Here is a 17,326-nt window from a genome sequence, read left to right as displayed (position 1 = left end):
CCACGGGCACTGCCTTTACCCAGCCCCCTTCTCCAGGAGTAGCCCTGCGCCCACGGGCACTGCCTTTACCCAGCCCCCTTCTCCAGGAGTAGCCCTGCGCCCACGGGCACTGCCTTTACCCAGCCCCCTTCTCCAGGAGTAGCCCTGCGCCCACGGGCACTGCCTTTACCCAGCCCCCTTCTCCAGGAGTAGCCCTGCGCCCACGGGCACTGCCTTTACCCGGCCCCCTTCTCCAGGAGTAGCCCTGCGCCCACGGGCACTGCCTTTACCGGCCCCCTTCTCCAGGAGTAGCCCTGCGCCCACGGGCACTGCCTTTACCGGCCCCCTTCTCCAGGAGTAGCCCTGCGCCCACGGGCACTGCCTTTACCCGGCCCCCTTCTCCAGGAGTAGCCCTGCGCCCACGGGCACTGCCTTTACCCAGCCCCCTTCTCCAGGAGTAGCCCTGCGCCCACGGGCACTGCCTTTACCCAGCCCCCTTCTCCAGGAGTAGCCCTGCGCCCACGGGCACTGCCTTTACCCAGCCCCCTTCTCCAGGAGTAGCCCTGCGCCCACGGGCACTGCCTTTACCCGGCCCCCTTCTCCAGGAGTAGCCCTGCGCCCACGGGCACTGCCTTTACCCGGCCCCCTTCTCCAGGAGTAGCCCTGCGCCCACGGGCACTGTCTTTGGCAGCAGTGGTGGGAGGAGAGAGAACCCTCGAGCTCACTGATTGTAAACCACAGATGTGCTAAGGGGGGATATGATAGAGGTCTATAAAATCATGAGTGGTGTGGAGAGGGTGAATAAAGAAAAGTTATTTATTAGTTCCCATAATAGAAGAACTAGAGGACACCAAATGAAATTAATGGGGAGCAGGTTTAAAACTAATAAAAGAAAGTTCTTCTTCACACAGCGTGTAGTCAACCTGTGGAACTCCTTGCCAGAGGAGGCTGTGAAGGCTAGGACTAGAACAGAGTTTAAAGAGAAGCTAGATAATTTCATGGAGGTTAGGTCCATAAAAGGCTATTAGCCAGGGGGTAGGAATAGTGCCCCTGGCCTCTGTTTGTCAGAGGCTGGAGAGAGATGGCAGGAGACAAATCGCTTGATCATTGTCTTCTGTCCACCCCCTCTGGGGCACCTGGCGCTGGCCACTGTGGGCAGACAGGATACTGGGCTAGATGGACCTTTGGGCTGACCCAGTCTGGCCGTTCTGCTGTTATGTTTGTACGTGCTAGAACATTGCCCCTCATTCCCTGTCTATCTGCAGCAACAAACAGGCCTCTCTGACCATTGCAAAGCCACGCTACCTGGAGGAGCTGGAGTCCTACCTCAGGAAGGAGCTGCAGTCTCTGGACCTGACGAATGAGAACGCTCAGGAACTGAAGCTCCAGGTCGGAGGGAAGGGAGAGCCGGGTGCACAGAGCAGGCTGGGATGTGGTTTTCAACTGGCCATTGCGAGGGTCCTTACAAGAAAAGCAGGTGGCAAGAGAAGAGCCTTTGGCCTGTGCGGAATGAGAACCGGCTTTGCTTGGCACGCGGGAGCAGGGGGCCGAAAGGAGTTTCACTGGGCTCGGATAATACTTAGCACCTCCGAGGGGTCCCCCCATTTCTGGACCCCTATCATTTCCCCCCTGCTTTTGGAAACACAAGTGGGCCCCATGGGGAAAGGCAGCTGCTGCCATTCCTACCTCTGGCCTTGGTGCACTGCCCTTCCGTACCGTGACCCACATGACCAGGTCCCACATCTGACCAGCACTCCATGCTCCTCAGCCAGGGATCCAAGCATGCAGCTCACAGGCTGGATCTCATGCCAGACTGGGCGGGGCCAGCGAGCACCCTCCTCCTGCTGAGCCCCTTTGTGTAGCCTTGTGACAATGCCCTCCATGGGTCGGGTGGGGAAGGCTTCTTCCTTCTCTCTTCCATGCTCAGCCCTGCCTCCGCTTGCTTCAGGCACCTGCAGATCAGACCGCCCCAGGTTCCGGGCAGCGGCTCTTGCTCTGCTCTCCCCACTCACACACTGCGGGCATGTCGAGACAGAGTGAAATCCCCAAAGGGCCCCAAGAGAGGGGGGAGGGGAAGGGTCGGGTGGATGGTCGTGGAGAGGACCAAAGAGGTAATGGAGGGCGGGAAGGAGGGTTCCGAAATGAGAATGTCCTTACGTAAACCCCCCAACTGCCTCAGTAAAGGGGTGTCCTCTGCACCTAAGGAGGCCAGGAAGCCCTTCCTAGTGCATGGTATTCCAGCCCAAGGGAACTGCCACTTCCCACCAAAGTTGGACTGTGCCGTGCTGAGCACTGTTCGCACACACAGGGAGAGACAGCCCCTGCCCCGCAGCGCTGGTATCTAGACAGACAACACTGACAAAGGGCCAAAGCCATTTCTCTCCCTGAGGCACGTCTACCCTTAGAAAGAACTGACTTTGAAATAACATCGAAAGAGCATGTCCACAGTCCGGGGAAGCCTTGAAATCCATCAGAGGCAGGCTCCGTTAATGTGCACACGCTATCTCGACGTAGAGCCCCAGAAAGGACAGGGGAGTAATTAGTTCGAATTACTCTGGGCAGTCGCGATTTTGAAATCGCAGTGGCGGGTGCGTCCACATTAACTATTTTGAAATAAGCGTTCTTCCCCAAGGAAAGCAGGACAGCCCCTCATTTAGAAATAACAGGCTTGGTAGTGAGCACAAGCCGGTTGTTCTTTCGAAATAAGGGGGGGCTATTTCAAAATCACTCCCTGGTGTAGACCAGGGCTGATGGTCTAGTTAGGATTTGGCTCTTTCACTGCCCCCAAGGTTCAATTCCCAGTCAGGAACACAAGCACTGAAGAAAGATATTCAGGCTCTTTGGAGGCCTGCCCCACGGTGATCAGAGTCCAGCATGCACTAGAGGTGTGAGGAACTCAATGACCCTGCCAGCAGACCGTTTCTTAGTGAAAATGAAATGAACAGAGGAAAACAGGAGTGGTTCATGACAGATCCATCCACAGGAACATAGTCCTTTTACACGGATCTGTTCCTGCCGTAGGCTGTTCTGCTTGGCAGTAAGTGTCTGAGTTAAACAAGGAAAGTTACCGAAAAGACCAGATTGTTTAGTTTCATTCCCAGGTCTAGCTCTGTAGGGGCTTGGAATTTGGTGTCCAGTTTGACTCCTGTACCAGCCTTTGCATGGATCTCTAGCCCAGACACCACATGCGAGGGATTTGGAGGTACTGGCAATAAACATCTTATAATCATCATGAAATCTACGGGCAACCCTCGATCAGTCACAGCTGGCTCCTATTCTGCAAGTAACTTACCTGCCAAGACGACAGGCTACAGCAGACCACCCAGAGCAAACTTGCTCACCTCAAAACCTGAGGTCCTGTCCGCGCTGCTCAGACACGAAAGCTCCCAGGGCGTTTTTCATGAGCAAGGATTAGGTGTGGGACCCTTGGCCAGAATTTCCCATTCCTATCTGTCATCTGCCACCCCAGAGGGTGTTGCATTTCAGGGGCAAAGCAGAAACCATAGTTGTGGGACTTACTTTGGGAACCTGTTCTCGATATGTATCTGATGTCATTCTGTTTATTTTGGTGAGACTTAGCAGCATTTTTGAAAGGATGTTGACAGGTACGTCATAAGCTGTGCAGTCATTCAGGCTGCGTCTAGACTGCAGCTCTATTTTGGGATACCAGAGGTATCTCAAAATAGCTACTCCATGTCTTTTGAGCGTGCCAGTTATTTTGAAATATAACGGACACCTTATTCCGATGTCCTTGTAAACCTCATTCCACAAGGAGTAAGGGACGTTTTGGAATAGCAATTGATTTCGAAATAAGTGCTGCATAGACAGTGCCAAATTTTGAATTGATCAAAATAAGATGTGCAATCGGCATAGCTTAATTTGTGTATCTTATTTCGACCGATGGTGCAGTGTAGACACACCCCCAGCGAGCAAGAGCGTTTTCCTCTCCAGCTAGCCCAAAGCTCTGCATAAGAAATTCAGAGTCCTTCATAGTGCTCCCTTCTCTTTCTTCTCTTAGCCCTACAGAGAGATCTTTGAGTTCTTCATAGAGGATTTCAAAACCTACAAGCCCTTGCTGTCTGCCATAAAGAACGAGTATGAAGTTACATTGGGTAAGATCTGCTTGGTGGGGAGTAACAATTCTAGACAAGTGGCCCTACCCGGTAGGTTAGCTGTATTGGGTAGTTACAGGATGAGCAATAGGGTCAGGCTTCAATGCCAAAATATTGTCAGGCCTGCTGCAAGGTGTGGGAAAGGGGGCAGTTGCCCCAAAGTCCGGCCATTCAAAGGAGCCTGGGGCTCCCAGCTGCTGTGTCTGCTACTGTGGCAGGGACAGCAGCTGGAGCCCCCGGCCCTGTAAATCTCTGCTGGAGCGCTGTGCGTGGCTCCAAGGGCTGGGGGGCGGACATGGCTGTCCCTGAACATAAGCAATGGGCTCTTGCCAACGACCTCTTGGAGAGCCCGTCAGTCTAGTCATCAGTGGGGTCTGGAGAATTTCAGCCCGTCCAGCTCCAGATTGGGCACACGCCAGGCAGCCGCCGTGGCTCCAGGATGGCTTTCTTGGTGGCGTGGGCCGACATCTTCCACCACGTGGCTCCCATTGCACTGGAAACCAGGGCTGGGATCACACCTCCAGCAGGGCAGACAGAGGCTCAATGGGCAGCTTCCAGGCAGCTCCTCTGTCCATCGCGCGTGTGCGCTTTCTAAACACCTGCCGATGGACCGCAACAGCCACTGCCCCGTTGTCAGATGCCCAAAGCCCCATCCATTGACAGGGTGTCCTGGAGGTGAGCTATTCTACGTCCTGGCCTGCCGCCGGGGGGCTGGTAATTCTAAAGGGACAGGGCTGCCTTTAGAACCCCCACCAGAGCGCCACGTGGGATGCTCCAGAGCCCCTTGCTGAATGCTCCGGCTGGCTCGGAGGGCCAGCAGGGGCCTGGCCCAGTCCATGCGGATGGCACTGGCTGCTCCAGCCCTGCCCCTTCTGGCTGAGGGCCGACCCTTTCCGGGAGTATAGAGCCAAGCCCACCCCAAACACAGTGCCCAGGGGCCTGGCCATCCGGTCAGCTCCCTTGCCCATTACTATTCCCCTGAGCAATGATAACGCTGAAAGGTTTAGAAAACAGAAGCTAGGAGGGAAGGCTGAAGGAACTGGCCTTGTGTAGTTCGGGAAGGAGAATTCTGAGAGGGGACATGAGAGCGGTTTTCAGGTATCCGAAAGGGTGTCACAAAGAAGAGGGGGAAAAATTATTCTCTTTGGCCTCTGAGGATAGGACAAGCAGCAATGGGCTGAAACTGCAGCAAGGGAGGTTTAGGTTGGACATTAGGAAAAACTTCCTGCCTGGCAGGGTGGTTAAATACTGGAATAAGGTGCCCAGGGAGGTTGTGGAATCTCCATTGCTGGAGATATTTAAGAGCAGGTTAGACAGACACCTGTCAGGGATGGGCTAGAGCAGTGTTTCTCAACCAGGGTACGAGTACCCTTAGGGGTACTGGAGAGAAGTCTGGGGGATACGTCAACACAACTGAAATTTGGAGAAAACTGAATTTGTTTAAAATTTTACAGCACTTTATCATTTTTGTACTTTTCACACCCAAAAATTTAATCACCCAGCTATGATTAAGTTGTTTAAACAAATGTGTTGCAATGGTAGAAAAAAAAATGTGTGTGTCTGAAAACTGAAGGTAGTGGGGATACTTAACGTTTTTTAAAGGGGTACTTCATGAAAAAGGTTGAGAAACACTGGTCTGGACGGTGCTTGGTCCTGCTTGACCTCGCAAGGGCCCTTCCAGTTCTAGGATTCTGATTCTATGCACCAGCTGATCCCTAAAGTGCTTTCTTTGTGCAGCAGAATCCTGGACGGTGGCAGCAGGCTGATAACTGGGGAGAGAAGTCAGTTTTAAATACCAACCGCAAACACAAAGACACTTTTCCCTTGAGCACATTGATCACCCCAATCTAGTGGTGCATGAGCTCCCTCTGCGGTCTGGTTTCCATGCCCCTCTCAGGCCAAACTGTGTTGCTTCTTAAGCATCTATTAGCCACTTGGTTTATTTTACGCTTCCATATAAGTTCGGGTGCAACATTCCCTATAGAGTCTGGGGGAACCCAGCTTCCTGTGTTCATAGTCCAACTATTTTTGGAAGCCAAGTTTTCTCGGGGCAGACTCACCTCTGCAGCGCCTCCTGCTGGCTGCTCCAGGGAATTAGCCCTTTCTCAGCAGGGCGCCTCCTTCTGGCTGGCGTCTCCCCATCCTCACTCCACGCTCCTGTTCTAGACCCACATCGCTCCCCGAAATCGTGTTCTTGTCAGGACACTCCCCTCCAGCAATGATCTCTCATCCCCCTTCCGGGGGTGTTGTATCAGCAGTCCTTAGTCTCTACTACCACTGTGGCCAGCTGTGGCTTCCAAGCCGCACCCCTCTGTCACAGGGGCAAGCCACAGTCTGTATGGGCCATGCCTTGGTGGTGTGGCCTGATGCAAGGGGAAGAACCCAGGCCTGCCCACTACTCTGGGTCCTGTCTGACCCAGAGACCCTCCTCTACTCCCCTTCACGGCCTCTTGCTCCTGGCCCACTTCCCCTGCGACCCTTTGCAGCCTCCTGGCCCTTGTAGCAAGGCCGCAGCCCGGCAGGGATCAGGCAGGAGCCTCCCTCTCTAGCCCCCACTGATCCTACCCCACACTGCTCTATTGAAGGTTCATGTCCAGGAACTAGGCCCTGCACCTTCCCTAATCAGGGCCCAACTAGCTCTGGCTGCTGAGCAGCCCCTTATATACAGGGCTGCCCCAGCAAGCTACACCCTGATTGGCTACTAACAACTTCTCCTTCATTGGCTGGGGCTCTGCACCAGCTCCCTCCAGCCTGCATCAACCCCTTCCAGCCACAAACGAATACACTGGTCTGGCTGGAGAACCTAGCCGCCGTGGCAAGAAATGGACTTGGAAGCATTAAGCATAAAACCAGGAATGGAGCAGGGGTTGAGTTGCGTTGCAGCTTGGAGATCTGTGTTGTGAGGAGCTACCCACTCCTGCCTGTTCAAGTTTACTCCCTGTCTCAGGCCTCGGAGAACCACCCTCCTTTCAACTACAGAGGGCGGGGGGGGGGAGGCTTGTGAGTCACCTGGGGCAATCTGGAGGGGGCAAAGAGAAGTGAGGTGGGTAGGAGGGAGGAGCAGCCCCGAAAGAGAAGGAAGGGAACTCGTGGTTGGGAATGCCCAAGTGTCCCTGGCACCCACTTGAGTACGGCTCTAGAGGCAGGGATCTCCACTGGGCGTGGGGTGGAGAATTCCAGCTGGCTGGCTGTGGTTGTGGGTGAGTGAGGAACCACCAGCTGACTGCCATTCCCGACTCTGTCCTACGCTGCCATTCCACCCTGGAGAGCTGCTACTGTGAAATTTGGGGGGTGCTGGGCACATCTGAAGAAAATCAGGGGTGCTCACAAACTGAAAACCCGAGATCCGTCTTGCAGTTAGTGTTTGGCACCAATATAAACAGCAGAGAGTTAAAATCCACGACCCACGGGATGCTGTAGGGAGCCAGAAGTCCAAAGAAATTCCATCCCTCAGCAGGTGGAGGCAAAAATGGCCGGTTCTGTCCCAGGTTCCAGCCTTGAAAACTCATCCTTAGGTTGCCTCTTCTGCCCAATTCTTCAACATGGTTGAGTCCTTAATAACGAGAGCCTGGCCCTTCCGCCTTTAGATCACCTGAGGCAGAAGGTCCGCTCGCTGGAGTCCCTGAAGGGCATGCTGGTGTCTGTGTCCGAGGAGTGCACCCAGCAGATCGTGGCTCTCCAGGAGGAGGAGAAGGCGGAAATCACGGCGCTGAAGAAGGAGAAACTGTACTTGTTGAAGCAAATTGACAAGATGGAGGAGGAGAAGGGCTCCCTGCAGACCCAGGTAGAACAGGACAGCGATCAGCCATAAGTTTCTCTCCACAGCCTTCTGCAGCTAGTCCGGGACAGCCCGATCCAGCTGCCCTGAATCAGCGGCAGCTTTGCCATTGATGGCAGTGGGAGCAGCCCATAGGTGCAGGGAGGTCAGGTTTTGTACCCAGCTTCCCTGTGCCCAGTTGGCAATCCCAAGCTGGAGCCCCAGTGGTGGAAAATGGGACCCTGAGAGACCGGGGAGTGGCAAAGCTAGTGGGGCCAGGAAGATCCTGGAGGCCTGGTGAGCCCCCATGGGAGCCCCCTAGAGTCTAGGACCCTCAGTCCCAGGGCTGGCGAAGCCAGTGGCAGCATCTCGGCGTGGGAACTAGTCGGGTGGGCCCCCCGGGTTTTTCACCCTGCTTCTCCACCCCAACTGCACCCAGGGATTTCCCACTACTGGCCCACCACTGGCTTCACCAGCCCCATGAAAATTCTGCTTCATTGAACCTGGCAGAGCCTCCTGGCTAACATCTCCAGCCATTCCGTCTGCACCGAGCATGCTCCAGCCCCACTGCGCTTCCTCCCCTGCAGCTCGTCCACACTGAGCATGGTTCCTGCAGCCACAGAGCCAGGACTCCTGACGTTGCAGCTGCAGCCATGCGTTGGCCTAGGGCAGGGCTACTCAACACGTGGCCCGCAGGGCGCTTTGGGTTAGCCGGGGGATCCTTTGAGCATGGCCTCCATGGGGAACACGCTCCGTAACGGCGAGTCAATAGAATGGGCTGTTGCCACGCGTTTTACTAGTTCAGTTCCTGGGCTGTCGTTGCTCATTCAAAGAGCTGTCGGATGGGTGGAAATGCGGTAACTGTTGCTTTTTATTAATATCAGCAGAGCTGACTTAAATGGGGCCTGTGTGTTGTGCAGTCCTGCCTTAAGCTTTGTGTTTATGCCCGTCCGTGGGAAAGAAGCTATTTGCATATATTTGCATGGATATTTGCACATATATGCAACCACATGTAAGTTGTGGCCCTTGACATGTGCTGTGGGTGTCCCTGTGGCCCCCAGGGCTTCCAAAGTGGAGTAGCCCTTGCCTAGGAAGGCAGGGGTTACACAAAGGCATGTGTGGGAGGCGCGGTTCCCTTTAAATGCAAAGGTCAAGGCCCCTCCTCTCCGTGGGTCGCAGCTCCCCCCTCCGCGGCTCCTTGGCTTGGGCACGGAAACCTCGCTCCCGCGTCAGTCAGGTTAGCTGCTGGGGCAGGGCACTCTGGCTCCTGGTGCCCACCACGGGCCCCGGGCCCAGCTCCTCCCTGACTGGTGCGAATGGTTCTGTGCACGGTGCTGAGCAGAGCCTCCTGCCAGCAGATCAGGCTCTCCACTGTTCACGTGGGGCACCGGAGAAGCTGCAGAAAGTCACGTCTGGGAGTGGGAGCCGGAGGCAGATTCCGTGCCAGGCCTCTCAGAGGTCCAGGTGGTGAGGGGTGGGGGGTAAAGGTGGCTTTACGCTGCCTTTGTATTGTGACAGTGCGTCGGGGAACCCCCACCCTGCACCCCCATCCGCAGCCAGACGGGACTCTCAGCCGGCCGGGAGAGTAGAAGGGTTATTGGTGCTCGGGGACACAGCGCAGCGTGGGAGCGGTGGGAGCTCAGACACCAAGAGCAGACAGCCTTATCCCTCTGGGAGGCCCTGAACCCCCTTCCTGCTCCCAGTCGCCTCTCGTCTTCCCCCAGCCAAGACTCACCCACACTCCCCCACAACTGGTCACTCTGCCCCCAGGCCGCCCCGCCCCTTGCTTTGTTCAGATTCCTCCACCTAGCCCAGGTGTCAGGCCAGCTGGACCATGGCCTAGGTACCTCCCCTCAGCCCCCCCCCCCCCCCCCGATCCCCCGCTGGGCACTACACACAGACACACACAGTCTCTGCAGACCAGCACAGGGCAGTCGGGATCACACCCAGCACAACACGGCAACCAGTGAACGCAAAACCAGGGTGGATCCAGGGCCACAAGAGTGGACAGCCCCTCCCCCCCCGCACGTCAAATGTATGTGTACGGTATTACAACCCCCAGAGTGCAAAAGGTTGCTAGTGAGGGGCTGAGTCAATTCCTCCGTCACCCGTGGATTCCTTGTCAGGGCTGAGAAGTGTCCACGGGGCAGCCATGTTCGCCGGTGGCACCTGATGGACTAACATCTGTATTCGGGCATCAGCTTTCATGGGCTGGACCCCCCTGCATCCGACAGGAGGCCCGGCCCACGCGACTGTTCCCCAGAGCAGTGAGTCTGTCAGGCGCCACCGGCCGCTTCCTTGTCACCGACGGGGCGTGCGGGAGGCTCCTGGCCCCGCGGCAGGCGGCGCAGGGGCTGAGGTCTGCGGTGAGCCCCGCTCTGTCGCCCGCAGGTGCATCAGCTGCGGAAGAGCGTGGCCAAGGAGTACGTGCGCTACGCCAACGAGAGTGATGCGCGCAGGCTGCTCCTCGCGGACCTGAACGACCTGCGCAACCAGCAGCTGGAAATGTCGCTTCGCCAAGTGCAAGGCAGGGAGCCCGGCCCCCGGCCCCGGGACAGAGCCCTCGCACGCACTGCTGGACGGCCCGGTGCCCCCCCACTTCGTGGTCCGGGGCCAGGCCCTGCAGGCTGCTGTGCCCCTAGCGCCTTGGCCCACAAGTCACTGGTGCTCCCAGATCTTGACACAACTGCTCTGTGTTTGTGCCAGCCGCGTTACTTGCCAGGGGTTCTTTGGGGGGCTGGTCCCTGCAACGCACCCTCTGGCGTGGACATGAGGGTTCAGACCCACAGGGAGCACAGCCCCGCCAGCTCCATCCCTCCCCAAGTCCAGGACTTTGACCGGGGGCAGGAGGGGCCGCAAAGATAACGTCCTCCAAGAACAGCAGGGGTGGGGGAGTGTCCTTCCTCCTCCTTTCGAGGCGCTGCCTGGGGTATCGAACGGTTGGGTCCAGTAGCAGCCCGAGGCACCAGCTTGCATCACTCCCTACAGCTGATCTTCTCCTAAGCAAACTAGGGAAACGGGACCTAGAGCAGGGGAGGGCAAAAGGGCCTCCACGGGCCGCATCCGGCCTGCCGAGTGGATTGATCCGGCCCACGGAGGCCCTGCCGCTCCCCCGCCCGCAGGCCAATGAAGGCCTGGGGGCGGGGTGAAGTGCACGAAGTTTCCTCAGCCCTGCCAGGAGCCCGTGGCGCTTAGAAGTGCCACATGCTCCTCGGAGGGCGGGATTAGACTGAGCGCTCCCCCGCCCCCAAGCCCTGATTGGCCTGGGGGCAGAAGGGGAAGCATGTGAAGTCTCCTCCCACTGCCAGGGCATGGGTGCCTAGGGGACACCTGGGGGGAGGCAAAGGTGCTCCCCCATCCCCAGACCAATCATAGTCCGTGGGTGGGAAAGCAGGGAAGTATCCTGGCCCCGCCCCTTCCGCTTGAGGTCCCGCCCCTTCCAGGGTGGCCAGGGGCCACTTGAAAAATTTCTGAAGTGGCCCCTGGCAAAAAATGATTGTCCACCCCCGCCCTAGAGGAGGCTTCTGTAAAGTGGGTGCCCAACGGATTGGAAACCGGTCCCTGCACGTTCGCAGTCCAGCTGCAAGGGCAGATCGAGTGGGGCCCCCCCACTGCCGAGCCTCCCAAATTCTGGCGTCCAGCCCCCTCCTTCCTCTGCATACGCGCCTCTTTTAGGGGGCAGTTCACCCCCCCGCCGGTCTGCCCTCCCAGGTCCACGTTTGCTTCTCCTGCAGCTCCTGGTTTCTTCCACCCCCTCCCAGACAGGGCGCTGCCCAGCACAGAGGCTCCATTCAGCCCTTGTTGCTCACAGGAGGGGAGGGGGGAAGGGTTGGAGCTGTTGGGCTCTTTGGTTCCCTCTTCCCATCACCCCCGTCCTGTGAGAGCAGTGTCTGCTCCTGGAGAAAGGGGAGACTTCTGCCTGCCCCCGCAGCAACCCTGCCTAGGTTCTCCTCCCCAGGAGACAGGGAGAGCAGCCAGTTCTGCTAGAGCAGGGGCAGGCAAAATACAGCCTGGATCCGGCTGCCACTGTCCTGCAGGAGCCTCGGGCAGGCTTCCTGCCTGCCGCGCACCCACCTGCTGCTCAAAGCAGCCAGCTGCGAGGTCCGGGCACGTCTCTGTGTGCTGTGTGCCCCCACTCTGCCTGCACTGCAAATACTACACTGGCGGCTCCCATTGGCCAGAAACAGCCCAATAGGAGCTGCGAGATTGTGCCAGGGGCAGGGCAGGGCACAAACCCTCCCTCCCAGGTGCACATGGCACAGAGACACACAGGGCCCCTGCAGCCAGCTGCTTTGAGCGGTGTGCGGGCAGGTGCTGGGCCACAGGACGGATCCGACAGTCTGGCAAGTTGGATTGCTGTATTTCACCCACCCTGCTCTAGAAGAATTGGCAGGAACTGGGAACATGGGGCCTGCACTTCAGAACCTCTGGGGGCTGTAACAACACTCGTGATGTCACCTTGAGAACATGCCTCCAGAGAGCTGGGCTTGTGGTCGTGACCCTCCTTTTGACTGTGCGTCGCCGCCTGTTGTTTAAAGATGTCTCGGGCGAAGACGTGGTCAAGTTAACGCTGGCGCTGAAGATAGCTCGGCAGGACCTCACAAAAGCCCAGGTGGAGCTGAACACCATGAGGGCAGATTACGGAGACGTTGTTCCCAGGAGAGACTACGAGTCGCAGGAGAAAAAATATATGGATCTGCTTGAGAAGGTGACCGGGGGCTGTCGTACTTGCTCTCACGCTGTCCCACGCAATCCCAGCCTGTGTCTTGGGGTGCAGGCGGAGATGTAAACTGTGCCAATCCAGAGCATGCTGAGACCGACCCTAGCTTGTCCCATTGCGCCCGGGTCCAGTCTGTAGTGGGGATATCACCCACCTCCCGGGGGTGCTTACCCTTAACCAGTGAGGGGCGGCGACCTGGCCTGGCCCCAGCAGCCCCCATTCACGGCAGGCAGCCAGCAGCAGCTCCCCATCCGCGCCACTCTGCAGGGGGCTGCTCCAAGCCTTGCTGGGCCCACCACACCACAGGCAGGGGGCCCCTGCAGCCCGGACGGGCCCCCCACCCACAGAACCCGTTAAGCAGTGAACCACTTCAACCAACATTGAACCAGTTAACTGCTTAAGCGGGATTTCACCTGACTTCCGGCCAGGTGATTGGGTGGGGCCAGGCTTTGCCCAGGAGGGCTCCTGGAGGGGCTCTTACCCCACGGCCCTCCCCGTAGCTCTCGGCTGGCTGAAAGCAGCACTCAGCCGGCAGCGGTCCATGGCTGCCTGGCGATAAGAACCCAGTTCCTGTATTTGCCAGTGAGATGAAATGGGTTCCTACCCCTCTGCAGCCCCAGGGTCGCTGTGCTGCAAGCTGACTGAGGATGTGCCCCCAAGGTGGGGTGAGGACTGGAATGACCCGGGCTGCAGGTAGCCTGCTTGTTGGTTGTTTCCCTGCTTTTCAGAGCACATGGGTGAGCTCCTGGCTTGCAGTGCCCACTCCCTAGAGCAGCCCCAGTTCTCCCAGCAAACCCATGGATCAGTTCACAACCCCCCGGGGTGTAGAGGAGAGAATGGGGGGCGGGGGTTTGGCTCCGAGTGATGGACCAGAAGAAGGTTGCTGCTAGAGGTCCGGTGTGGGGGCGCCCAAAGTTGCTGCTTGAGGGCTGCCCGAAGTTGCGTTAAGGGCAAACGGCAAAAAAAGAGATATCGTGCATGTTTGCCCCTTCCCTCTGGTGGGTTAAGGGGGCCTGGCAGGTTTCTGATGCTTTTCGGCCTGCTAGTTACATTAGGAACAACAGGCCTTACACATCTTTTTTTGCTGGAGCGAAGGCTCTTGGCCTTCATTTATAAGGAAAAAGGTGGTGAACCTTTCACAAAGAGAACTTTTCTCCCAAGTGGTTATAAGGTGTTTTAGTTATAGATAAACTGCCCAAACAGTCAGAAACAATGAGGGGATGAATGAAAGTCCCTTTCCCTCCCCGTCAGGGTGTGGGTTTCAGCCATAAGCCTGCTAGTACTTCCATCCTTCAGAAGGAATGACAGACAAACAGATTTCTCAGGTAACGAACAGATGCACGTCAAGCTCTCTTACACTGGCTCAAGAGTGTGAGTACCCACCTCACGGCTGATGGTTCAGAAGTCAGGTACATACCCCCAGCTGGCTGTGAGTTCTGTCCTTAGATTTCACCAGCCTATTTTCAAGAGTGAACTCGGGCACAGCCACCGCTGTCCCATGCAGTTCCTCAGATCTGTGCCCCACGTCAGTTACACCGTAGATCTCATGGCATAGACAAGACGGGTAGCCTATTCCATAATCAACTAGATGCACAGTTAGTTTCCGGAAAAGGAAATAAGATTTATTACAAGGTTACAGCTGGTAACCACACACCCCAATGAACAACAATCTTACGTTTCTAAGGTAACAGAACAATAAGCGAGTTCTGTAGGTCCTTTAGGGCTAAGCAGCTAGGGAACTTTTGCTTATGTCTGGTAATCCTGGTTCCCGAGTCCAGGTAGCCTAAAGATACAGTTTCTCCATCTTAGGGCTTTTTATTCCCTTCCCCGCTTCTGCTTTGAGCAGCAAACTCAGCTGAGGGAGGAATTCACTTGCAAGACTCCTCTTCATGCAGTGGGAGGAGAGCATAAAAAGTCTTAGGTCTTCTTTCTCCTCCAAATGGGGAGGATGAGCCTTCCTTGTTGGGCAGGACGTAAGAAGGCCCGCTTGTCACGCTCCTTAGCGCTGTGACTCACCCCCAATGCAAGCGCTGCAGCGTTCCCGTATCGTACGGGATGCAGGTGTTATAAGGCGAGATGAATGCAGCAACTCCCAAGCATTCAGTACGGTGTAAACGCTACACTCACTCAGAATTCCAACAGCTAGTCTATCAATAGTAGCACCCAGGGGAGCCAAGGTGAGGTACAGATCCAGCTCAGCTGGGGCCTGGAGACCTTGGCATGAGCTAGTGTCCGGTCTGCCACTGCCACACTGCCCCCAGAACCTTTTTCTTAAAGAGCCAAAGCCCAGCCAGGCCCCTATTTACTTCATTCAACCAGCCATTTACAGAAATTCTTTGCCATTCCTCTGCCCAGAGCTGCACTTATCATAGAATCATAGAACACTAGGAGTCATCGAATCCAGTCCCCTGCCCTCAAGGCAGGACCCAGCACCGTCTAGACCATCCCTGGCAGGTGTCTGTCCAACCTGCTCTGAAATATCTCCAGGGATGGAGACTCCACGACCTCCCCAGGCACCTGAGAGGGGACATAGTAGCTCCCCATCCGCGCAGGAGCTTTCAGAGGTGACAACGCGTATGACACTTGGTGGCCAGGCTGCGCCTCCGTTGTAAAGATGAGCAGCCACACTCCAGACCAGGGGTGGGGACCAGATCCACCGCCAAGGCTCCTGCACCTACCCTCCCTCCTACCCACACCCGTTTTCCAGCAGCCTCCTCCCCCACACAGAGCCCCTCATTTTTGACCCCACCCCAGAGCCTGGAGGGCCCACAAACTCTACTAGCCTGGGCCCCCAGCTCTGGGGTGTGAGGGAATGTGGGGAGGGTCTTCCTGCTTCGCAGACAGACGCCACGTCCGTGACTTTTTTTGTTGTTGCTTCTCATTGTGTGTGGCCCCCGACTGTTTTTCTGTGGGTCAGCGGCCCCTGACCCAAAACCTGTTCCCCGCCCCTGCTCTAGAAGGCTGAGGACTACCCTGCGCTCAGCCACCTCAGGTGTAAATGTCAGTCTGAAAAGGGACTGAATAACCGAGCAACATGACCTACAAGGAGACTGAGGGGTTGGGTTTGTTTAGTCTGCAGAAGAGCAGAGTGAGGGGGGATTTGAGAGCAGCCTGCAACTTCCTGGAGCGGGGTTCCACAGAGGCTGGAGAGAGGCTGTTCTCAGTGGGGGCAGATGGCAGAACAAGGAGCAATGGGCTCAAGTTGCAGTGGGGCAGGTCTAGGTTGGATATTAGGAAAAAACGATTTCCCTAGGCGGGTGGGGAAGCGCTGGGCTGGGTTCCCTAGGGAGAGGTGGAATCTCCATCCCTAGAGGTGTTTAAGTCCCGGCTGGACAAAGTCCTGGCTGGGTTGATTGAGCCGGGTTGGTCCTGCCTTGGGCGGGGGCTGGACTCGATGACCCCTGAGGTCTCTTCCAGCTCTATGGCGTTCAGAGCCTCTCTCTGCCCGCTCTCCCCCGTTAGCTGGAGGTCCTGCAGAAGGACTTTGAGGCCCTCCAGAAGGAGTACAGCGTGCTCCTGGAGATCCACCGGGAGGCTGTGGAGGAGCGAGACCACTTCTTCAACGAACTCCAGGAAGTCCAGCACAGCTCCACGCCCCGGCCGGACTGGGCGAAATGTGCAGGTACCAGGCTCTCGGGGTGGGAGGCTTTGGACGTCCCTTCTCGGAGGGCTGAGGGGCGTTCCATCTGCTAACTTCCAGACGGGGTGGAAGCCCCCTTTCCTGCGGGTTCCATGGGGGAGGTAGGGCTGGCAGCTGGAGGGGCTCGCGGGCACCCGACTGCCGGACGTGCTCTCCTGCCTGCAGCTCAGTGTGTTTCTGCCTGGCAGAGGTGATTGCGGGGGGCCCCGAGCGGTGGAGCTCCCTGCAGGAGGGGAAGAGCAGTGACCAGCTGGTGGCCGTGCTTCTGGAGGAGATCGGCGCAGGCGTGCTGAAGGAGAAGGACACGTTCCCAGCGCTGGTAGGGCGCTTCCTTGGCGGCTTTGCCTTGTCACGAGGGCTCTAGGAGACAGAGCCAAGCGGGGCAGAGCCTTTCCCAGTCAGAATGCCCCGGCTGGACTATCGATACTCAGAGATCAGACTAATCGTTCGCTGGACGCCATCAGCCATGGACAACCAGTTGCCAGGCTGCTTGGAGAATCAATCTCCAGGTTGAGATTTGCCAGCAGCGATCGCAAGTGCCAAGTTCTGAGTCAGGAAATGCTGCCCAGGCGTCCAGGCGAGGGGTGTCTTCCCCCACTGCTTGTGCCCTGTGACAGCCACACTTGGACCGGGGTCCTCCCTTGTCCCCAGACTACAGGCGACAAGGGCCTGGTAGAAAGATCTTCCTGCTGTTGCCTCCCTAGCGAACAGGCAGCTCAGTTGTGAGCATTGTGGCCAGTCACATTGTACTGAGCAGTTGATCTGTCCCAGGTGGAGTCAGACGCCCTTTTGCCTGCCCTGCTCACAACCCGTCTCTTCCTCAGTTTTCCCCGGGAGCTTTAGTGGTTTTACCCTCTACTTCCCAGCGGGAGGATGTGGCCCCATTTTTGTTGTGCTAAGCCCGGGTCCCTCACCCTCTTTGTGGCTAAGGCCGAGCAGAACACGGCCCATGGTGAGCAATGCCCGGCGCTCTCCTCAGCCCACCTGTCAGAGGTCAGGGAAATAGCTCTCCCCAGTACATAGACACGGACGGGAGGGATACACAGCCTGTGTGCGTCACTCGCATGGCCTGTGTCCGCAGAACAGCACCGCCCTGGGAAACACGCACAGAAGTCGTG

At 57.1% G+C, this 17,326-nt stretch overlaps 1 protein-coding gene across 3 annotated transcripts in view; it reads left to right on the top strand.

Moving 5' to 3' along the window:
• The window catches only part of TSNAXIP1 (translin associated factor X interacting protein 1), a 45,908-nt gene that overhangs the window by 11,822 nt on the left and 16,760 nt on the right, over window positions 1-17,326 (top strand). For all 3 annotated transcript variants that reach the window (XM_075940522.2, XM_075940521.2, XM_075940523.2), the window contains exons 4-10: window positions 1,245-1,368; window positions 3,998-4,091; window positions 7,679-7,875; window positions 10,240-10,375; window positions 12,387-12,556; window positions 16,031-16,190; window positions 16,397-16,527. In XM_075940522.2, coding sequence (XP_075796637.2) covers window positions 1,245-1,368; window positions 3,998-4,091; window positions 7,679-7,875; window positions 10,240-10,375; window positions 12,387-12,556; window positions 16,031-16,190; window positions 16,397-16,527 — 1,012 coding nt within the window. The remainder of the gene's footprint in view (window positions 1-1,244; window positions 1,369-3,997; window positions 4,092-7,678; window positions 7,876-10,239; window positions 10,376-12,386; window positions 12,557-16,030; window positions 16,191-16,396; window positions 16,528-17,326) is intronic.

Source organism: Pelodiscus sinensis, chromosome 12 (genome assembly GCF_052426305.1).
Source record: "Pelodiscus sinensis isolate ZL-2025 chromosome 12, ASM5242630v1, whole genome shotgun sequence".
In the NCBI taxonomy this organism is placed as follows: Eukaryota; Metazoa; Chordata; order Testudines; family Trionychidae; genus Pelodiscus; species Pelodiscus sinensis.
The sequence above is the reverse complement of the archived record's forward strand: the minus strand, read 5'-3'. Positions and strand labels throughout refer to the sequence as shown.